We start from the raw sequence: 23457 nt of genomic DNA on the forward strand, positions 1-23457 counted from the left end.
TAGAATATTTAATTTGTTCACATTTAACTAAACTCAAAAATATTGGATTAGAATTTTAGCATATTTTCCAAAAGAAATTCACGTCCGATCTAGGATATGTCAGCCCAATGGAAAATGTCAGAAAGCGACAAGGAAGTCAGGGCTTCTACTGAGAGTGTTGTTGCACATTATATACCCTTTGATACACATATGTAACCAGATGCTATGCACTACCTCAAATGACCAGTGGAGGCCACTTTCTCCCCATAGGATTATTCTGCAAGTGCCCTGTTAACATGGGAATGTATAAACTCATAAAAACAATCAATTTCAGGATTTGGTTTAATCAAAGTTTTGTAATGACACATTTCATTCCCCACCCTTAATTAAATGTTAATTTCCCCTGAACTCTGCCCTCAACATAAGGAGAAAGCTTCTCTAGGTCACTGACGCTTGAGCTGGAAAAGATCTATCAAAGTCATCTTGTCCTATGCTTTGCATAACTCCACTATAGGATTGTTCCCTACAATATATTACTCCTGGGGGAATTCTGCACCAAAAAAATAAAAATTCTGCACACAATATTTGAAAATTCTGCATATATTTTATTTGTCATAATATCACCAATATACTAATGCCAATTACAATTATTTTGGTAATTTATTTCAAAATAGTCAGCAAGTATGTCCGTAACAACACAGACCCGCCAAAAAAGAGTCTGGTAAAAAAAATTTGACAAATAGATTCCTTACTAGGAATATTAATACAGAATTTTGTGTAATTCATTTAAATTGGATTTTACTTTTCAATAGGAGCCACTGCTGGAGCAATCTCTCATAGGAGTTCGTTATGAAGCCCATTACTCAGTCTCATCTTTGGGGTCTAATCCACATTGGTGGGAGGTGCTGGAGAGGCCATTTGTGCAGAAGGAACCCCAAGGTTTGCATTGGCAACATATGGCCTGAACAACATGGCCTGCAGAACAAAAAAGTTCAGTCTTCACTGGTAACATCATCGTCTTCATTCTCACCCCGACAACCATCCCCTTTCTCACCCCTCCATTCTTGCTTCATCATCTTCCTCACATTCTTCACCACCATCACCTTTCTCAGTCCTCCATGTTCATCCCCATCATCTTCCTCACCCTTCCACTCCCTTTCATCAACACATTTTTCAGCACAACCACCATCGTCTTCCTAATCCCTCAAGTTCATATAACTGGCACAAATGCATCCCTGGTGTAAGTCTTCTGTAGTGACTGGAATTACAAGGATGAATCTGTGCCATCATCACTATCAACCCCCTAGTCACTATTGGTAGGATTTTCGTTGTGTAGTTGCATAGGTCTCAGGTGTCATGAACATGACCCTGGTCTCTTGATATAGTGATGCCATTTTGGATAAAGAAACTAGAAGTTCTCTTGGGTCCTGACTGCAGCAGATTTGCTGTGATGCACTTAAAGAGTTAATGTGGTAGGTCTCACTATGCCACAGAGCATTCCTCTGTGCTCCTTGCTAGGGAAGTTTGAAAATTTCTTGTCAAAATTCTGATTTTCAAAAACAAAACAAAAAAACCCTCCAAAAACAAAAAGAACCAAAAATGAACAAACCCCAAACTTTTCTGTGAAATGTTGCATGAAAATTATCCAGTTTCCTGGGGAAAATTAAATTTTTCATCCAAAAAGAGTGCCTGAAATCTGAAAGATTTCAATTTGGAGATGCTTATGGGAGATGCAGTTTGGTTGCCTGGTCTCCCAATTCTTCGCTATGGGTCAGGAACACAGACTAGACTACATTTCCCATGACACACCATGGCCAGGGTCTCCTAGGATACAACAACCAAGAGGGGAGGCAATTTTGCATCATGGGAGTTGTAGTCAGGCCAAGGAGCCTGGCCTACATAAGAGAATGGCAACATGAGGCATTCAAACTACACCCCCAATCAGGCACCATGGCAGCATTTCCAAATTGAAATCTTTTGGCTTTGTCAAAATATTCTAGCATTCCAGTTGCTGCTGAAAAAAATCAAAAAGGCCTGCGGAAAATTGAGACAAAAGCAGGTTTTTTTCTTCTTCATAAAAACACAGTTTTACCACCGTTTGAGAAAATGTTAGCACATCAATGTGTGAGATTACCTACTCCCAGGTCAACAAGGATCAACCTCACCTCAGCTACCTCCTTTGCTATGCAAAGGTGCTCAGGGGAACGGCCCTGAGAACTGCTGAATGGGAGGCAGCCAGCCTTTGGGAAGGTCAGATTCTACACCAGAATCACAGCAGTGAGTTGACCCCAAACAAGGAGTTTTTGTTGCCTGGATTAATTTATTTTGCTGTCTGGCTAGAAACATTGTCCCTGTAGGGAGTGTCCACAGCTGTAGCTTTTGGGACAGGAATTTGCAGCATCATGAGCAGTTTGCAGCATCATGACTCCACGGTTGGCTCTGTGCTAGCCCTAACAGCTGCTCTAAAACATCAAGGCTGGTGATGACCCCCAAGCACAGGCGCTGACTCCGTGGATGCCCAGGCCTGGAGCACCCACATAAAAAAACAGTGGGTGTTCAGCACCATCGGCAGCCCCCGCAATCAGCTTCTTGCCCTCCCCCCATAGTGCTTCCTGCCTGCCGGCAGCCACTCTGATCAGCTCCTCTCTCTCCCTCCCTGCGCCTCCTGCCTGCCATGATCAGCTGTGCAGTGGCATGGATGAGGTGCTGGGGTGGGGAGGGAGGGAGAGAGGGGCATGCTTAGGGGAGGGGGCAGAACAGGGTGGGAAGAGGCAGAGCAGGAAGAGGCAGTGGGGGGGGGTTGGGGAAGGGGTGGAGAGGGGGTGGAGCCTGGGGGGGAGCGGAGGTTGAGCACCCCCTAGCAACTTAGAAATATGGTGCCTCTGTCCCCAAGGAGTTGTCCACCAGGCAGGTATTGCTGGAGTACGAAGGACTCCGACTGTGCCCTCAGTACATGCCCTCCACCAAGGGAGTAAGAGCTGGCTGTGCCAGGTGGGGATTTCATGCCGCGGGAATTCTTTGCTGGAGAGATCTGGTGACCGTCAAGGGCACAAAAAAGCGTGGGATTACAGCTCAGGTTCTGGCCCAGTTACAGTTTCGTGTTCCTCCCCACCTGGCGTAGGGAGATAAAATGAATCCCTATGGACATTAAAACAGTGACCATGAAGGTCAATGTGGTGGCAGTGAAAACTGGGATTATTTCCCCCTCCCATAAAAAAAAAATCATTAACTTGGATCGTGGTGCCAGCAGCCTGGTTAGAATCATGATAAAAAGAGCCAGAAAATAAGCAATTTCCTCTGCCAAAAATGTCAACAAAAATCTGTCAACCACCAAAATATTTTGATTCAACGTGCAACGACGGTGCATCTCAACTTCTATTGTCCTCTAAGGGCCATGGTCACTGGTAGGACTATATCTCCCATGATTTACCATTTTCCCTTTGTTGGGGAGAGGAGGGCCCCAGCAATGGTGCATTGTGGGATATGTAATCCAGCTAGAGAATGCGGCCCACAGAGAAAAATTGGAGCATGCAGCAGCTGAACTACAACTTCCATCAAGAAGCATGGTGCCACTTTGAATCTAAATAGTTTGTTTTCAACCAAGGTGTTCAGTGTTTTGGCAAAATAGCAATGTTTTGTGAAGAAAGCATGTGCTTTCTGCTAAAATTCTTATTTAGTCAAAACCCCAATTTTCCATCAAGAAAACTATTTGACCAAATTTTCAACCAGCCCAAATCAGTACCTGTCACTTTCCCCCATCAGTGCCCCCCGAAGACACATTCAGGCCCTTCCCCAGGGATACTCCTGCCATCAGGGTGGGCACTTTGTTAAGGCAGGCATCTTCCCCTCCATTCAACACATGATCTGACACACATCCCCATTTGAGAGCTGAAAGACTCACAGTGTTAGGGGTATAGCAGATGGCTAGGCATGCAAAGTACGAGGTTGAGACAGTGATGGAGAACTCCAGGATGGTGAACAAGAACAGCAAGACTGCAACCCCCTTCGCGGCAGCCTGAAGCGCACAAAACCACAGAGGATGCTAATTAATTTTGATGCTAGAGTTAACACATTGCACAAGGCTGCCGTGAGGTACATAAAACCCCCTCTTTTCCCTCCAAGGGAATGCAGTGGGGAGTCCAATTCTGGGGATTCAGAAATCTGGTCCCAGTTCTTCCCTCCTCCCAGGCACACAGAATTCTCCTCCTCATTGAAACTATTCAGCAGCCCCTGTAATTGTGATGCCTGGAGCCACACCACTGTCAGGAGATCATAGACTTCTGCATTCTTTTGGGCCTACAGAAATCAGTGTCCCTGAGATGCATCTGTTTGTGAAGATGGAGGCTCACAGAGCCTAGGGGAGGCTGTGTGGCCTAGTGGCTCAAACACTGGACTACAACTCAGAAGAACTGGGTTCAGTTCTGAGCTCTGCCGTTAGCCTGTGCGTGACTTTAGATTGGTGGCTTCATGCCTCAGTGCCCCCATCCATGCAAAGTGAGGTAAAACAGACATTTGGGCCCAATCCTACTCCTGCTGAAATCAAGAGGAGTTATTATTAAGTTGAAAGCACCTGAATATAAGAACAGTCAGACCAATAGTCCATCTAGCCCAATATCCTGTCTTCTGACAGCAGCCAGGGCCAGATGCTTCAGAGGGAATTAATGGAACAGGATAATTTATTGAGTGATCCATCCAGTCCCAGCTTCTGGCAGTTGGAGGTTTCAGGACACCCAGATCATGGGATTGTGTCCCTGACCATCTTGGCTAATAGCCATTGATAGACCTACCCTCCAGGAACTTACCTAGTTATTTTTTGAACCCAGTTCACAATATCCCCTGGCAACTAGTTCCACAGGTTGACTGTGTGTTGTGTGCAGAAATACTTCATTTTGTTTGTTTTAAACCGTCTGCCTATTCATTTCATTGGGGGAATCCTAGTCCTTGTGTTATGTGAAGAGATAAACACTTTCACTTTCTCTACATCAGTCATGATTTTATAGACCTCTACCATATTCACCCTTAGTTGTCTCTTTTCCAAGACTGGAGAATCCCAGTCTTTTTACTCTCTCCTCATTTTTGTTACCTGGAAAACCCAGTCATGGACCAGGACTCCATTGTGCTTGGTGCTGTACAAAACAGAAGAAAAATATGGTCCCCCTGCCTGATTTTTGACATTGACAGGAGTTTTGACACTGGCTTTATCAAGCAGAATCAATAAGACAGTCTGGAGCTGAACACATGGATATTTTCTACCCTGGGGTCAAAGGCTTGGGACAATTCCAGGCACAAAATTCAAGGTATTTTAAACACAGCTGTTAGGGATGATCCAGGTAGACTTAACTCTGCCTCAGCTCAGACAATGGACTGGACAACCTCTTGAGGTCCCTTCCAGCCTTATACTTCTATGACTCTATGGCAGAGTCTGGTCACTTACCAACCCAAAATAGCTGCAACTTGCATTAATAATCAGCTCCGCTAGCAAGAGAATGATCCCAATGGCTGAGAAGATGGCGCTAGTGATGTTCATTCCCAGGCTGCCTTTCACCTGAAAGACACATGTGGAGGGTCAAGTTGCGTGTAGGCAGAGAACAGGTTTAGTTAAAATAAGAACCAGCTCATCTATGTGTTCTGGGAATGCTCCTACAGTTGTATGTTTTGGGCAGAACTTAATTGCAGAGTTAGTTTTTCTTATCAAATAAAATTGTATTACAAGCCAAAAATGTAATTTTAAACCCAATGGATGTTAGCTGGAGGCTGAATAAATCTGAAAAGCTTTGACTAAGAAGAGCACTAGTAAATGCTAAGCGACCAGTACTACAAGCATGGAAATCCAAAGAGTGACCAATAATTGAAGACTGGAGCATAGATATCGTAAGCGTGGCCAGTAGGGCCTGCTTTAGGAAGTGCGGGGCCCTATTTGAACATTTTTGGTGGGGCCCTGGCAGGGATGACTAAAAAAAAAAAAGCATAAAAAAAAACCCTTTCATTTCTTCCATGTATTATTTACTTTCCATAACTATATAAATAATAACAAAATTATATATTACGTACATTGTGTAATGTATGCGGATGCATGTTAACCCCACCTAAAGTTCTTGACGCCCTCCCCAGGGACCCCTGCCCCATCCATCCCCCTTCCCTGTCCCCTGACTGCCCCCTGCCACCCCATCCAACCCCTCCTCTCCTTCCTGATGACTCCCCAGGATCCCTGACCCATCCAACCACCCCTTCTCTCTGTCCCCTGACTGCCCCTGGAACCCCTTCCCTTGACTGCCCCCCACTGCCTCATCCAACCCCTGCTCCTTTCTGACTGCCTCCCTGGGACCCTTGCCCCCATTCAATCCTGTTCCCTGCCCTCTGACTGCCCCAACCCCTACCCACCCCCACAACCTCCCAAACTCCCCTGCCCTCTTCCAACACCCCCTCCCCGCTCCCTGCCCCCTTACCGTGCTGCCTGGAGCCACTCGGCAGGCTCCGGGTCCGGGCTGGAGTCACTCGGCCAGGACCGGGACCAGCGCCACGGGGCCCGAGCTGAGCCAGGCCGGAGCCACTCAGCCGGGACCGGGACCGGGACTGGCGCCACGGGGCCCAAGCCGAGCCGGGCCGGAGCTGCTCGGCCAGGGCCAGGACTGGGCTGGGGCTGGGGGCGTTCGGCCGGGGTCAGGCCAGGGCCGGGGAGCCAGGCCGGAGAGAGCCACTCAGCCAGGGCGGACTGGGTCGTGCCGCGCCTCCCTGGAGCCCTCCTCACGCCACCCTGCCCCAGCTTACCTGCCCCTGCTTGTTTGCAGGCTTCCCGTGAACATCTGATTCGCGGGAAGCAGGGGAGGAGGAGGAGAAGGAGGCAGAGCATTCAGGGGAGGAGAAGGAAGTGAGCTGGGGCTGGGGTCGGGGTGGACAGCTGCGGGGCCCTCTTAGGCGCAGGGCCCGATTCAGAGGAATCAGTTGAATCAGCCTAAAGCTGGCCCTGGTGGCCACCATGGAAAGACGTGTGTACTGTAACAGACATACCCCCAAAAAATTCTCAGAGATATGAGATGCTCTCCTGGAACTATCTGAATTATCCTATTAAATTGAATGGCTCCCTTACTTCCCCCTCCTTTTTTCACATTTCATTTCCTCTGCATCTCTATCCCCTCCTCTGAACTTCGCTTCTATTCTTTTGGTTAACTTAATAATTTTGCTTTAACTAGTTGGATTTTTATAAACAAATTTTGTTTGTTTGTAAATTGTGCAATACAAATAATTGATTTATATTTTAACCATTCATGACATATATATATATATATATATATATATATATATATATATATACTTAATTAAATATTACAAGTACAGCTAAGATTAGGTAGGAAATGGTTACTATATTATGAGAAGTTTATATAGAGTTTGCTTTTTCTGTATATATATTTTGAAAAAAATTAATCAAAATGTAATAGAAAAAAATATAAGTTCCAGCTCTGAAGGTTTACACTCAACTCAAACCCTGCACTTCTTTGGGAAAGTTAGATAAGCCCAGCTGACTCTTATTATGAGAACAGCTTGAGACTGGCTCTTCACTGCCCCCAACCGCTTCAGATCTAAACACACAAGAGGGATAGTGAAACACAGAGAGGTGAAGCGACTTGCCCAAAGTTACCAGCAGAGTGAGAAATCAACTCAGCTCTACTGGCTCTCAGTTCAGCACCATTAAGAATACAGAGGCAGACAGCAGGGAGTGATTTAAAGTATCCCCATGTCTCCTCCAGCTCCCTATTTGTCTCTTCTGTTTTCCTCTCCAACACAAGTTCCAAGAGAAGTTGGTCCAATGAACAATATTACCTCACCCACATTCTCCCTCTCCAATATTCGTTCTCCATGTTCTTGATCAACAAGCTCTCTGCTCTTTCCCATCAGCCACTCTTCCTGGATAGTGCCCTGAGTCTCCCCCACATTACAGAAGATACAAACATTATCTAGATACTCACCGGACAGGTATTTTGATGATTCTCAGCTGCAACTGAGAGGGATCCAGAAATGACGAACTGCCCAGGAAAGAGAAAACCATCATTCACGCTTCACACTTACAAGAAATATCTGTCCTCCAAGACAAGCTGTATGTGATGGAAGCAAGGGCAAAGAATGACACTTCCCTCAGCAGGACCAGTCATAATAATTATACCTAGTGCTTAGAGAGCACTTTCCATCTAATAATACTGCCATCCAGGTTCAATTCAATCCTCTCAGTTAAGGTGACACCCACTCCTTAAGCCTTCCGCACAGATTCTCCTCCTCCTCTCTTCTTCTGAGTTCTGCTCCTCTCTCCATAAGTATAGCAATGACTGGATGGTCCTGAGAAGAGCTCAGAAAGTCATCAGGTTCCTCACCCCAACTTCCACCCAGGGCAGCTGTGCCATCCACCGCCTATGTGTCTACCTTTGGAGATTGTACAGTATTCCCATCACCATGTTATCTGAGCATCTCCACATCTCAAGCCTGACCTGCAGTGCCCTCTTCTGTTCCAGTGCTGTCCTCCCCAGCCTCCCAGCTGTGCTAACATGTCTCAGTCCTGGACCTGCAGTGACCCCTACTGTCACCTCCACACTCTGCTTTCTATGGTGGAGCAGTGACCAATTTCACTTGACAGTTGAATGGTCCCTGGTTTGGAACCTGGCAGGAGATTTTCTCTTTTTGCTCATCAGCCAAGTTTCTTTCCCCACTGCCCCATTCAGGGTAGATAAACCCTTATAAGGCTAGTTCAGCTAGGGGACTCAGTAAGAGATGGGGACCTGAGTCTTGACCTCAACCTAGTAAGCTAGAGGTGCTCAGTCAGTGACCTCACAAAGGCCTGGGCCTTGACATCAGCCAAGTAGGGAAAGGTGCTGAGCCAATGACTTCACGGATGCTTGAGTACCAACATCATCCCAGCAAAAGGGCTAAGGCAGGGACTTCACAGAAGCTTGGCCCTTAACACCAGCCCAACAAGACAGTTTTGGTGAACAGGGTGAGCAGATTGTCAAAATGCCAGGATACTTGGCATGTAGCACAGACAAGGTTGGTAGCAGGGGTTGTGAAAGTGGCACTCAGGGCTGGTAGTTGGTGGAAAGCACCTGTCTTTCAAGTGCATGTGGGTGGGTTTTATTGGGGGACTAAGGTGGCACACGGGGAAGGTTTTTTGAAGCCTGGTCTGGGGCACTGCATGATGCAGGATGAATGATCTGCTGAGCAATGGCAGGAAATGGGTCAGCACATTAGATGGGCCAATGATCTACCAAGTGACAGCAACAAACATAGCAGCAGACTAAGAGGCGTGCCACTTTAGATGGACTGACGGTTCTACCATATCCCTGTCCTCCTGCAGGTTCCTGAGCTGACCACATGCTGCCTCTTTCCCTTTGTGGGTTAGGTCTGGTACTGAGGTACCAGGTATCTGTTACTTACTGCCCATAGCTACAGTCTACATTGTTTCTTGATACATATAGGAAATTTGAAGTAAAGGAGGAGGAATCAGGAGCTCTGGGTTCTCTGCCACAATTCAACTCCATTACCCTGGGTGAGTCCATTAGCCTCTTGATGCCTCAGGTTCCTCATCTGTAAAATGGGGATAATAATATCTAACTCACTAGCATTTTATGAGGCTTAGTTCACTCATGTTTAGAAAGTGCATTACAATCCTGGAAGTGTCCCTCTTGCCCTCTGTTTATCTTATGTGTATCACTACAGTCCTAATAGATGGGTAGAGCATGAATGATAGACAGTGATTATTTATCCATGTGGCCATGCCATCATTTCATAAATGCTTCCATTTATTCTACTCACAGAAAGTCCTCCCCAGAACGGATATCCTCCTATAAAAGAGATAGGAGTGTAGTGGTCAAAGAAAGCTCCAGAGATACCCCCAAAGCCAATGTGCATCAGCCCAATCAGGATCTGGATGGCCTGTGGGAAGACAATGGGGTAGTAAGAGGAGCCAATACCTTGCCACCTTGTGTCCTGAGCAGAGCACTGTGTCCTGAGCAGAGCTGATTGGAAATTGGAATTTCCATCCTGTGGGAAATTCTGATCTTTAGACAGTTGTTTTAATCTGAAATCTGAAAACTTTCAGTTTGGAAATGTTTCAACATTTCGTTTCAGATTGTCAAGCTAACTTGAAATATTTAATTTAGGCTTGGTTAACACTGAGCTGAGTCCAGTTGAGTCAGTGCATTGCCTTAAGGGAATTGTAGTTGGGTGCCTCGTGCCCCCATTCTCTTCTATGGGCTAGACTTCCTAACTGGACTACATCTCACATGTGGAATCATGGGACTCCCATGAGATACCATAGTGGTTCAGTAAAAAAGGAGACCGCAGTGCAACTTGGAGGATGTAGTTTGGAACAGGGAGCCAGTCCCACTGGGAAGAATGAGCTACAACTTCCTTGAGTCTTTGTAGCAACTCATATGGATGTAGTTTAAATGTCCAACTGACCTGAAAGGAAACATTTCAGTTCAGTTTGACAAACTGAAGACATTGATTTTGGAAGTCCTAAACAAAAACAAAATTTTGTTTAGATTTTCCCAATACAAAACTACATTTCCTATTGAAAAATGTCTCCCCCTCTCCCCATGGCCCCCTCAACTGTGATGGGAATCACTACCAAAGAATGAATCAGATAATCAAATCTATGTAAGCTCGAAAGCTTGTCTCTCTCACCAACAGAAGTTGGTCCAATAAAAAATATTATCCAACTCATTTTGTCTCTCTAATATCCTGAGACCAACACAGCTACAAGAATACTGCATATAATAATGGAAGATCATGAATTTTGCTGTCTGAAGTAGAAACTCCACAACAGGAAGAGAAAGGAAGCAAAACTTAAGAGTGACAGCTACTTCCTGAGCAAATTCAAGACAGAAAAATATCATCCCCAGATGTCTCATCATCATAAACCTCTGGCCATTACATATAATTCCAAATATGCTGAACAGCTCTGCAGATGGACTTCATAAAAAATAATGAACCGCTTTTTGCATCTCATATATTCCACAAGGAACCACCTGAAACAAGAAATCATCACATGCTCCCACACACTGGAAGAAAAAGACCAGGAAAGTTACCTGGAAATCATGCAAGAAATCCAGAACAACTATCAAAGAAATCTGATGACAGGCATCCAACACAAAAACAAAAAGTGGAACCAACTACAACTATTCTACAACCCACAACACCACCTCCAGGAGAAACTAGGTCACCAGTACCCAACAGCTGAACATCATTTCATCAAGCTTATCCTTAACTGCAGCAGAATTATCTGTAGTCTAAGGGACTGACCTTTTGCCCTACAACAGAACCTGATACCAGCTAGAGAACTAGAAGAATTCTTCTACCATCTTCGCCTCAAAGAATTGACAACACCATTCATAATTACCACATCATCATAGACAATCAGAAAAAAATCATGTGACTGGATACCACAGAGCAGACAAAACCACACTCACTTACACTGATTGCTTAAAAAAAAAAAAGACTGAAATCCTTAACAATCACCACATATACCACAATCTCTCCACTGCTGAGAGGACAGCTATACAGTCCCTGAAATCTAACCATCAGAGCAAATGACAAATGGGTTGAAATCATAATCCTCAACCATGATGACTATGTTAATGAGGCCAACTGACAACTCTCCAACATCACGTACTATAAAGAACTCAAAGATGACCCCACACCACAATTTACCCAGAAATTTAAGGATATAATCAAATCTTTATGCAAATAGCTCTAAGAGAAAAACTCTATAAACTCATCCCCTACATATCCACCCCAGGGACCTTCTACATGCTTCAAGAGATACACAAACAAGGGAAGCCAGGCAGACCTGTCATACCTGGCCAGAGCACTCTTACTGAAGGAATATAGGGACTCATAGAAACCATCCTCAAACTACTCACCACACAAAGGGCCAGTTTCCTCCACGATCAACAAACTCCTCCATATCAACAAAGTACCTCAGAATGCCATCCTTGACACTCTCAGTACACCAAAATCCTTCACAATGACAGCAAAGCTGCCTGCCTTAAATATTTACAAGACAATGGACAACCCTCAGATACCTACCATAAACACATCATGAAACTCATCTATTTCATCCGCACCTATAATATTTTTACATTCAACTACAAACACTTTGTCAAACCATATAGTAACAGCCATGGGTATTAGGATGGCTCCCCAATATGCCAGCCTCTTCATGGGCCACCTTGAAGAAGAATTTCTGAACAAATGCACCATAAAACCAATGATATAATTGAGATACATCAATGATATTTTCATCCTCTGAACAGACGACTTAAACACCTTCATAGATTTCTACTGTAACTTCATTAACCTTCACCTATCTGTTAAACTCTCTCTGGAACACTCCCACACCAGCATCAACTTCCTGAACATGATGATCAGCTTTAACACTGGAGACTTACAGACTACTATGTACAAGAAACCCACAGATCACCACACTGACTTCATTGATCCAGTAACCACGCCAAACAAATTCCCTGCTGGGGGACAAAACTCCACTGACAGGGATGGGGCTGTGACTATACACACCAGCAGAGATTTTAGATCTATTGAGCCAGAGGAGACCAAACTTTGCAACAATATAGTCCAAACTGGCACGTTCTCAGGACTCTGGTGATCTTAACTAAAAAAGGCTAAGGGTTCACTTAGCCCTGGTCTACCCTACGAGTTTAGGTCGAATTTAGCAGTGTTCGATCAATTTAACCCTACACCCATCCACACGACAAAGCCATTTTTGTTGACTCAAAGGGCTCTTAAAATCAATTTCTGTACTCCTCCCCAACAAGGGGATTAGCGCTGAAATCGACCTTGGGGTCAAATTTGGGGTAGTGTGGACGCAATTCGATGGTATTGGCCTCCGAGAGCTATCCCAGAGTGCTCCATTGTGACCGCTCTGGACAGGACTCTCAACTCAGATGCACTGGACAGGTAGACAGGAAAAGCCCTGCGAACTTTTGAATTTCATTTTCTGTTTGGCCAGCGTGGCAAGCTGATCAGAACGGTGACCATGCAGAGCTCATCAGCACAGGTGACCATGAAGTCCCGGAATCACAAAAGAGCTCCAGCATGGACTGAACGGGAGGTACTGGAGCTGTATGGGGAGATGAATCCATGCTATCAGAACTCGGTTCCAAAAGACAAAATCCAAAATATTTGAAAAAATCTCCAAGGGCATGAAGGACAGAGGCTATAACAGGGACCCACAGTGGTGCCACGTGAAACTTAAGGAGCTCAGTCAAGCCTACCAAAGAACCAGAGAGGCAAACGGCTGCTCTGTGTCAGATCCCCAGATATACTGACATATGATGAGCTGCATGCCATTCTAGGGGGTGCCCCTACAAGTACCCCAGCCCTTTGCATGGACTCTGTTAATGGATTCTCAAGCAACAGGGATGTGGATTTTGGGGACGAGGAAATTGCTGATGAGGAGGAAGTTGAAGATAGCGCACAGCAAGCAAGCAGAGAAACCATTTTCCCCGACAGCCAGGAACTGTTTATCACCCTGGAGTCAGTACCCTCCCAGCTCACTCAAAGCGGGCTCCAGGACCTTGAAGGCAGGAAAGGGACCTCTGGTGAGTGTAGCTTTGTAAATATAATACATGGTTTAAAAGCAAGTGTGTTTAATGATTAATTTGCCCTGAAGACTTGGGATGCATTTGCGGCCAGTACAGCTACTGGAAAAGTCTGTTAACGTGTATGGGGATGGGTGGAAATCCACTTTATCTCTCTGTGTTATCCTCAGAACAGTGGTATCATTCATGGTCACCTGGTTGAAATAGGGGAATTTTATTAAGGGGACATTCAGAGGCGTCCGTTCCTGCTGGGCTGTTTGCCTGTGGCTGAACAGAAATCATCCCCGATGTTAGCCATGCAATGGGGGGAGGGGTGAAGCGATCATCCCAGAGAATTGGGTGGGGGAGGGATTTAGCTGGGTTTGTGCTGCACGTTAACTCGAAAACCACAACCCCTCCTTTTAAATGGCCAACCCAACGGGTACTTGGAATGGGAAATGAGGACGCTGCTGTTTGAAAGCATTTCCACGTTATGAAGATTAAAGAAGCCAAAAGACTGTGGCCTAACATGTCTGCCTGCAAGCCGAATTCTGTTGCCCGCCGGCCCTGCATGTGTGATCTCTCACACCAAACTGGCAGGCCCTCAATAGAAGAGGCAAAATGCAACCTTGAAAAGAAAGCACACGTGCTATGTAATGTTAACGGCTTGGTTCACCGGGAAAGAATCTATTCATTGTTCTCTAAAATGTGTCTTTTTAAATACCACTCTCCCTTTTTTCCTCCCACAGCTGCAAATGTTTCAACGCTCCCCGTATCATCTCCATCCCAGAGGCTAGCGAAGATTAGAAGGCGAAAAAAATGCACTCGCGATGAAATGTTCTCTGAGCTCATGTTGTCCTCCCACATTGAAAGAGCCCAGCAGAATGCGTGGAGGCAGACACTGTCAGAGTGCAGGAAAGCACAAAATGAACATGAGGACAGGTGGTGGAAGCAAGATGATAGGTGGCGTCAGCGTGATGAGAGGAAGCAGGATGCAATGCTGAGGCTACTGGAGGATCAAACTGATATTCTCCAGCGTATTGTTGAGGTGCAGGAAAGGCAGCAGGAGCACAGACCACTGCTGCAGCCCCTATGTAACCAACTGCCCTCCTCCTCAAGTTCCAAAGCCTCCTCACCCAGACACCCAAGAACACGGTGAGGGGGCCTCTCCACCCCAGAGGACTGCCCAAGCAACAGAAATCTGGCATTCAATAAGTTTTGAAGTGCAGTGTGGCCTTGTCCTTCCCTCCTCCCCTCCTCCCCCACCCCACCCGGAATGCATGAATTTGAAACAACAATGATTTTATTGCCTCTGCAAGCAGTGATCAAAGGGCAGGGAGGGGAGGGGAGGGCGGTTGACTTACAGGGAAGTAGAGTGAACTAAGGGGGCAGGTTTTCATCAAGGAGAAACCATCAGAACTTTCACACCGTAGCCTGGCCTGTCATGAAACTGGGTTTCAAAGCTTTTCTGATGTGCTCTTCTAACCGCCCTGGTGTCTGGCTGTGCGTAATCAGCAGCCAGGCGATTTGCCTCAACCTCCCACCCCTCCATAAATTTCTCCTCCTTACTCTCACAGATATTGTGGCGCACACAGCAAGCAGTAATAACGATGGGAATACTGATTTTGTTGAGGTCTAACCGAGTCAGTAAACTGTGCCAGCGTGCTTTTAAACGTCCAAATGCACATTCTACTACCATTCTGTACTTGCTCAGCCTATAGTTGAACAGCTCCCGACTACTGTCTAGGGTGCCTGTGTAGGGCTTCATGAGCCATGGCATTAAGGGTTAGGCTGGGTCCCGAAGGATAATTATAGCATTTCAACATCCCCAACGGTTATTTTCTGGTCTGGAAAGTAAGTCCCTTGGTGCAGACGTTCACATAGACCAGAGTTCCTAAAGATACCTTTCCCAGCCATCCCACATTGATGTTGGCGAAATGTCCCTTGTGATCCACCAGTGCTTGCAGCACCATTGAAAAGTACCCCTTTCGGTGTATGTACTGGCTTCCTTGGTGCCCTGGTCCCAAGATAGGGATATGCGTTCTGTCTATCGCCCCACCAGTTAGGGAATCCCATTGCAGCAAAGCCATCCACTATGACCTGCACATTTCCCAGAGTCACTACCCTTGATAGCAGCAGCTCAGTGATTGCGTTGGTAACTTGGATCACAGCAGCACCCACAGTAGATTTGCCCACTCCAAATTGATTCCCGACTGACCAGTAGCTGTCTGGCGTTGCAAGCTTCCAGAGGGCTATCACCACTCACTTGTGAACTGTGAGAGCTGCTCTCATCTTGGTATTCTTGCACTTCAGGGCAGGGGAAAGCAAGTCACAAAGTTCCATGAAAGTGCCCTTACGCATGCGAAAGTTTCGCAGCCACAGGGACTCCTCCTAGACCTGCAACACTATGCGGTCCCACCAGTCTCTGCTTGTTTTCCGAGCCCAGAATTGGCGTTCCATGGCATGAACCTTCTGTGACAGACCCAAACCAGTGGGGTACAGGAGTCTGGTAGAGGGCAAATATACTGGTCACTGGATGAGTAGTTTTCTGTTCCCTGAGTGACCAGAGCAGGGGCTGCACTAGAGTAAACAGGAACCTGCTAGAACCAATTAAGGCAAACAGGCTGATTAGAACACCTGCAGCCAATCAAGGCCGGCTAATCAGGGCTCCTGGGTTTAAAAAGGAGCTCACTCCAGTCAGGCGGAGGGAAGCCAGAGGAGAGGAAGTGCGTGTGAGGAGCTGGGAGCAATAGGCGCAAGGAGCTGAGAGTGAGAGGGTGTGCTGTGCTGCTGGAGAACTAAGGAGTACAAGCATTATCAGACACCAGGAGGAAGGACCTGTGGTGAGCATAAAGAAGGTGTTGGAGGAGGCCATGGGGAAGTAGCCCAGGGTGTTGTAGCCGTCATGCAGCTGTTACAGGAGGCACTATAGACAGCTGCAATCCACAAGGGCCCTGGGCTGGAACCCGGAGTAGAGGGCAGGCCCGGATTCCCCCCAAACCTCCCAACTCCTGATTAGACACAGGAGGAGTTGACCCAGACTGTGGGGAAGATCACTGAGGTGAGCAAATCTGCCAATAAGCGCAGGACCCACCAAGGTAGAGGAGGAACTTTGTCACACTGCCCAATTACCACCATGATGTCCAAAATGCCAAGGCCCATGCTTTGAATGAAGTCTATGTCCATGTCCTCATCACTCTTGTCACTATGCTGCCATCGCCTCCTCGCCTGCTTTTGAAGTTTCTGGTGCTGCATATACTGCAGGATAATGTGCGTGGTGTTTACAGTGCTCATAACTGCCGCGGTGATCTGAGCAGGCTCCATGCTTCCAGTAGTATGGTGTCTGCAGGACAGCAGGAGAGCAGAATGGCAGCGGAAGCGGTCATTCGATGACGATGGTTTGCAGCCCTACTGCACTGTCTGCTGCCAGAGCAGGAATCATAGAATCATAGAATATCAGGGTTGGAAGGGACCTCAGGAGGTCATCTAGTCCAACCCCCTGCTCAAAGCAGGACCAAACCCAACTAAATCATCCCAGCCAGGGCTTTGTCAAGCGTGACCTTAAAAACCTCTAAGGAAGGAATCATAGAATCTCAGGGTTGGAAGGGACCTCAGGAGGTCATCCAGTCCAACCCCCGACCTCACTTCCATCACTTCCCTAGGTAACCCATTCCAGTGCTTCACCAGCCTCCTAGTGAAAAAGGTTTTCCTAATATCCAACCTAAACCTCCCACACTGCAACTTGAGACCATTACTCCTTGTTCTGTCATCAGGTACCACTGAGAACAGTCTAGATCCATCCTCTTTGGAATCCCCTTTCAGGTAGTTGAAAGCAGCTATCAAATCCCCTCTCATTCTTCTCTTCTGCAGACTAAACAATCCCAGTTCCCTCAGCCGCTCCTCATAAGTCATGTGCTCCAGCCCCCAAATCATTTTTGTTGCCCTCCGCTGGACTCTTTCCAATTTTTCCACATCCTTCTTGTAGGGTGGGGCCCAAAACTGGACACAGTACTCCAGATGAGGCCTCACCGATGTCAAATAGAGAGGAATGATCACGTCCCTCGATCTGCTGGCAATGCCCCTACTTATACAGCCAAAAATGCCATTAGCCTTCTTGGCAACAAGGGCACACTGTTGACTCATAACCAGCTTCTTGTCCACTGTAACCCCTAGGTCCTTTTCTGCAGAACTGCTTCCTAGCCATTCGGTCCCTAGTCTGTAACAGTGCATGGGATTCTTCTGTCCTAAGTGCAGGACTCTGCACTTGTCCTTGTTGAACCTCATCAGGTTTCTTTTGGCCCAGTCCTCTAATTTGGAGAGGAGAACAGAGTGGCAGTGGAAACGGTCGTTCGATGACGACAGTTTGCAGTCCTACTGCACCGTCTGCTGCCAGCAGCAGCCAGGACACAACAGTGGCGGCTGAGCTGAGCAGGCTGCACGCTTGCTATGGTATGGCGTCTGCACGGAAAAAAGGCGCGAAACGATTGTCTGCCATTGCTATCATGGAGGGAGGGGCATCTGATGACATGGCTTACAGAGTTGGTTTACAGGGAGTTAAAATCAACAAAGGGGGCAGGTTTGCATCAAGGAGAAACACATACAACTGTCACACTGAAGCCTAGCCAGTCATGAAACTGGTTTTCAAAGTCTCTGTGATGCACAGCGTGCCTTGCTGTGCTCTTCTAATCACAAACAGCCTAGTCAGCAAACAGCGCCAGAAAGATTTTAAATGTCCAAAGGCACAGTCTACCACCATTCTGCACTTGCTCAGCCTATAGTTGGACTGTTCCTTACTACTGTCCAGGCTTCATGAGCCATGGGAGCAAGGGGTAACTGTCCTCACCGAGGTTGGCCAGGAGCACCCAGGAGACAACGGCTAGCAGTCATATTGCACCGTCTGCTGCTGCGAAGGCAAGGAGTTGCTGCTGTGTAGCAATGAAGTACAATCTGCCAGCAGCACCCAGGAGACGTATGGTGACAGTGAGCTGAGTGGGGTCCATGCTTGCTGTGGTATGTCGTCTGCGTGGGTAACCCAGGAAAAAAGGTGAGAAATGATTGTTTGCCATTGCTTTCATGGAGGGAGGGATGGAGGGAGGGAGGGAGGGGGGCCTGATGACATGTACCCTAAACCACCTACGACAATGTTTTTGCCCCATCAGGCATTGGAAGCTCAACTCAGAATTCCAATGGGCAGCAGAGACTGCGAAACTGTGGGATAGCTACCCACAGTGCAATGCTCCGAAAGTCAACACCAGCCTTGGTACTGTGGACACACTCTGCCAACTTAATGCACTTAGTGGGGGGACACATAATCGATTGTATAAAATCAATTTCTAAAAAAACTGACTTCTATAAAATCGACCTAATTTCACTGTGTGGACATACCCTTGGTTACAATTTAAAAGTACCTCTGTGGGAAAATAAAATTTAGTAACAGGATCTTCAATCTAGCACACAAAGGTCTAGCAAATCCAATCGTTGGCGGTTGAAGCTAAACAAATTTGGACTGGAAATAAGGTGCAAATGTTTAAAAGTGAATGTAATTAACCATTGGAACAACTTACCAAGTGTTGTGGTGGATTCTCCATCACTGGACATTTCTAAAAGATATGCTTGAATTCAAATGGGAATTAATACAGGGAAGTTCTTGGTGTGTGATACACAGGAGCAGGGCCGGCTCCAGACCCCAGCGCGCCAAGCGCGCGCGTGGGGCGGCATTTTAACGGGAGGGCGGCAGGCGGGTCCGGCGGACCTTCCGCAGTCATGCCTGCGGGAGGTCCAACGGAGCCGCGGGACGACCGGACCTCCCGCATGCATAAATGCGGCGGGTGTGCTGGTCCCGCGGCTCGTGTGGACCTCCCGCAGGCATGATTGCCGAAGCTCCACCGTAGGCGCGGGACCAGCGCCCGGCAGCGCGAGCAGCGCAGCGCGCCGCCCTGCTTGGGGCGGTGGAATTCATAGATCCGCCCCTGCACAGGAGGTCAAGCTAAATGATCCCAGTGGTCCCTACAGGCCTTAAAATCTATTAATCTGTTTACTCTTATGCCTATTTATATACATAATTGTAAATAAATGAAGACCCATTGGCTTATCCCTCTCAAGACTGATGGATAGAAGTTTCACATTGGTTGTTTTCATTAGTAGTTCAAGGCTGAAGGGAATCAGTACTGCACTGCAGTAACTAGGGGTATGTCTACACTACGGGATTATTCTGATTTTACAGAAACTGGTTTTTAGAAACAGATTGTATAAAGTCGAGTGCACGTGGTCACACTAAGCACATTAATTCAGCAGTGTGCATCCATGTACTGAGGCTAGCGTCGATTTCCGGAGCATTGCACTGTGGGTATCTATCCCGTAGCTATCCCATAGTTCCCGCAGTCTCCCCCGCCCATTGGAATTCTGGGTTGAGATCACAATGCATGATGGGGCAAAAACAGTGTCGCGGGTGATTCTGGGTAAATGTCGTCACTCAATCCTTCCTCCATGAAAGCAACGGCAGACAATCATTTCGCACCCTTTTTCCCTGGATTGCCCTGGCAGACGCCATAGCATGGCAACCATGGAGCCTGTTTTGCCTTTTGTCACTGTCACCGTATGTGTACTGGATGCTGCTGACAGACGCGGTACTGCAGTACTACACAGCAGCATTCATTTGCCTTTGCAAGGTAGCAGAGATGTTTATCATCCCTATTGCACCATCTGCCATTGTAAATTGGCGATGAGATGATGGTTATCAGTCATTTTGCACCGTTTGCAATTGGAAATTGGTGATGACGGTTATCAATCCTTTTGTACCGTCTGCTGCTGTCATGGGTGCTCCTGGCTGGCCGTCCTGAGGTCGGCTGGGGGCGCATGGACAAAAATGGGAATGACTCCCCAGGTCATTCCCTTCTTTATGTTTTGTCTAAAAATAGAGTCAGTCCTGCCTAGAATATGGGGCAAGTGTACTAGAGAACCAGAGAGCACAGCTGCTCTGGGTCAGAGCCCCAGAGATCCCGCAGAAATTATGAGCTGTATGCCATTCTAGGGGGTGCCCCTGCAACAACCCCACCCATTGCTTCCCTCCTCCCCCAACCCTCCTGGGCTACTGTGGTAGTGTCCTCCCATTTGTGTGATGAAGTAATAAAGAATGCAGGAATAAAAAACACTGAGTTTTTAGTGAGATAAAATGAGGGGGAGGCAGCTTTCAGCTGCTATGATAGTCCAGGCAGGACATTAAAGGGTGAGGGGGAGAGGAGTGCAGCCTCCCACTGCTATGATAGTCCAGGGAGTACAGAATCTTCTTTAGACGTGAAAGGTGGGGGGGCTGATAGAGCTCAGCCTCCAGCTGCTATGATGAGGACGGTTACCAAGCCTTTTGTACCATCTGCAGGGAATGACCAGGAGTCATTCCCATTTTTACCCAGGCGCCCTCAGCTGACCTCACTGAGGCCAGCCAGGAGCACTCACGGGCTGATGATGACGATGGCTACCAGTCATTTTGCCCAATCTGCCACCGGGAAGGGGATGCTGGCGTTCAGCGCTGCAGCACCCCGTCTACCAGCAGCAGGCAGTAGACATAGGGTGACATTGAAAAAAGGTGAGAAACGATTTTTTCTCTTTTCTTTTGGTGGGGGGAAGGGTGTAAATTGACGACATACACCCTGAAACACCTGGGAAAATGTTTTTGACCCTTCAGGCATTGGGAGCTCAGCCAAGAATGCAAATGCTTTTTGGAGACTGTGGGGACTGTGGGATAGCTGGAGTCCTCAGTACCCCCTCCCTCCCTCCATGAATGTCCATTTGATTCTTTGGCTTTCCATTATGCTTGTCACACAGCACTGTGCTGAGTCCCTGCTGTGGCCTCTGTCTATCATAGCCTGGAGATTTTTTCAAATGCTTTGTCATTTCGTCTTCTGGAACAGAGCTCTGATAGAACAGATTTGTCTCCCCATACAGTGAACAGATCCAGTATCTCCCATACGGTCCATGCTGGAGCTCTTTTTGGATTTGGGACTGCATCACCACCCGTGCTGATCAGAGCTCTACGCTGGGCAAACAGGAAATGAAATTCAAAAGTTTGCGGGGCTTTTCCTGTCTACCTGGCCAGTGCATCCGACAGGGGCGGCTCCAGATCCCAGCACGCCAAGCGCGTGCTCGGGACGGCATGCTGCGGGGGGGCACTCTGCCAGTCGCCGGGAGGGCGGCAAGCGGCTCCGGTGGACCTTCCACAGACATGCCTGTGGAGGGTCCGCTGGTCCTGCGTGGCTTCGGTGGAGCCGCGGGACCAGCGGACCCTCCGCAGGCACACCTGCGGGAGGTCTACCGGAGCTGCGGGACCAGCGACCGGCAGAGCGCCTCCCGCGGCATGCTGCCCTGCTTGGGGCGGCGAAATGTCTAGAGCCGCCCCTGGCATCCGAGTTCAGATTGCTTTCCAGAGCGGTCACAATGGTGCACTGTGGGATACCGCCCAGAGGCCAATAACGTCGAACTGCGGCCACACTAACCCTAATCCAACATGGCAATACCAATTTCAGCGCTAGTCCCCTCATCGGGGAGGAGTACAGAAATCGGTTTAAAGAGCCCTTTATATCAATATAAAGGGCTTTGTTGTGTGGATGGGTGCAGGGTTAATTTGGTTTAACGCTGCTAAATTCGGTTTAAACACATAGCGTAGACCAGGCCTAGGAGAGGGACCCTAGGTTTGAACTGCTCCTTCTCAGACTAGATCCATGGCCATTGTGATTACACCACCTGAATTGCAGTCCCTTCATCCCTGAGATGGCCCCAGCCACCTTGGGGCATTTTCATTCATTTAGTTACTGTAACAGCTGATTTATAATTCTTTACCTCCCTGTTTCTCCTTTGCTCAATTAATCCTCATTTCTCCCTGTTTGGGCACCTAGGAGGATTCACTGCCCCTGGAACCCTGGGTGTATTCTTCTCCTTCCCTTCCCCGACAAAGCAATGAGGTCTCAAGAAGAGGTCAGATCTACCCTGGGTCCCAGAGATTCCAAGTCACTTGATGGTACCAGCTTCTTAGCATCCTTCCCATAAAGCTGTTGATTAAAGTAAATAAGAAAAGGGTGGACTCTGGAGTTTGCTCATGCTCAGGCCTTCATCCACCTGTGTAGGCCCTTCTGCATTGAAATGACTCATTCTTATGGACTGAGAGCAAAAATCACACTTACCCCCATGGTCTTAGACTGTGATTTGAGGAATCTCTCCATCATCCCCATTTGCCTCAGCTGCGCGACCTGTTCAGCAGGACTCCCGGGGTACACTGTCCCAAGAGGTTGGTTTGCAGGGTTCATGACCCTGAACTGCTGGGGCCCACATTGCACCATCTCAGGAGTCTGGGAAATGGCACCAGAGACCCCCTGGCCTTGGTGGATGATGCCAGCGCTGTTTGGGGGTATGAACACAAGCACCCCATTGGCCGTGCTTCCTGGTGCTGCCATGATGGCAAAGATGCTGCAGAAAAGAGTGATTGGCCCAGATTAAACCATATGTAATAACACTGGCCCCAAAATTAGGTCATGGGCCATGCTGAGTAGGAATCTTCATTACCTCTTGCTCAAGCCCCTTTGAGTCCCTACCATGAGTTTGTCCTTTGGAGCACTAGCAACACCCAAAGATAACAGTTGAAATTTCAAAAGCTGACTGAAGGATTCAGCAACACAACTACCCTGAATATCAAAAGGGTTTGTGTGGCAAAACCATCTTGTTGGCTTTTAAAATCTCAACCAAGGAGCTCAAGTGTCTCCATTCTACCCCTCCTCTTCCAGATGCTTTTAACTTTCTGGATCTTTCAGTTTTTGGGATGGAATTTTCCAAGGCTGTGTAATTGATTATTCTAGGGTTGATAGAGGGTGAAATTTACCCAGGTCCTTTGGCACAAAGGCCCTGTTCC

General features: G+C 47.5%; 1 protein-coding gene and 1 long non-coding RNA gene across 2 annotated transcripts; one reads left to right on the plus strand and one right to left on the minus strand.

Annotated features, from left to right (window-relative positions):
- Positions 1 to 670: 670 nt before the first annotated feature.
- LOC120393427 (membrane-spanning 4-domains subfamily A member 8-like) lies at positions 671 to 23005 on the minus strand. The gene is made up of 6 exons (XM_039517970.1): positions 22736 to 23005; positions 9775 to 9894; positions 7944 to 8000; positions 5414 to 5524; positions 3881 to 3994; positions 671 to 954 (listed from the first exon to the last, which is right to left on the minus strand). The coding sequence occupies exons 1-6, from the start codon at positions 23003 to 23005 to the stop codon at positions 862 to 864; spliced, it is 765 nt and encodes a 254-aa protein (XP_039373904.1). The 3' UTR covers positions 671 to 861.
- LOC120393431 lies at positions 8846 to 22580 on the plus strand. Its single transcript, XR_005592038.1, has 3 exons — positions 8846 to 9009; positions 9438 to 9508; positions 22451 to 22580. It is a non-coding gene; the product is annotated as an uncharacterized LOC120393431 (long non-coding RNA).
- Positions 23006 to 23457: the final 452 nt, after the last annotated feature.

Source organism: Mauremys reevesii, unplaced genomic scaffold (assembly GCF_016161935.1).
Source record: "Mauremys reevesii isolate NIE-2019 unplaced genomic scaffold, ASM1616193v1 Contig2, whole genome shotgun sequence".
Taxonomy (NCBI): domain Eukaryota; kingdom Metazoa; phylum Chordata; order Testudines; family Geoemydidae; genus Mauremys; species Mauremys reevesii.

Excerpts from the sequence above, each read along its gene's own strand:
- LOC120393427 (XM_039517970.1), bottom strand. The coding sequence starts at position 23,005 with ATGGCAGCACCAGGAAGCACGGCCAATGGGGTGCTTGTGTTCATACCC. Across the intron at positions 9,895-22,735 it reads CACAGTCTAAGACCATGGGG|GCCATCCAGATCCTGATTGG; the intron begins GTAAGTGTGATT and ends GTCTTCCCACAG. Across the intron at positions 5,525-7,943 it reads ATCATCAAAATACCTGTCCG|GTGAAAGGCAGCCTGGGAAT; the intron begins GTGAGTATCTAG and ends TGTGTCTTTCAG.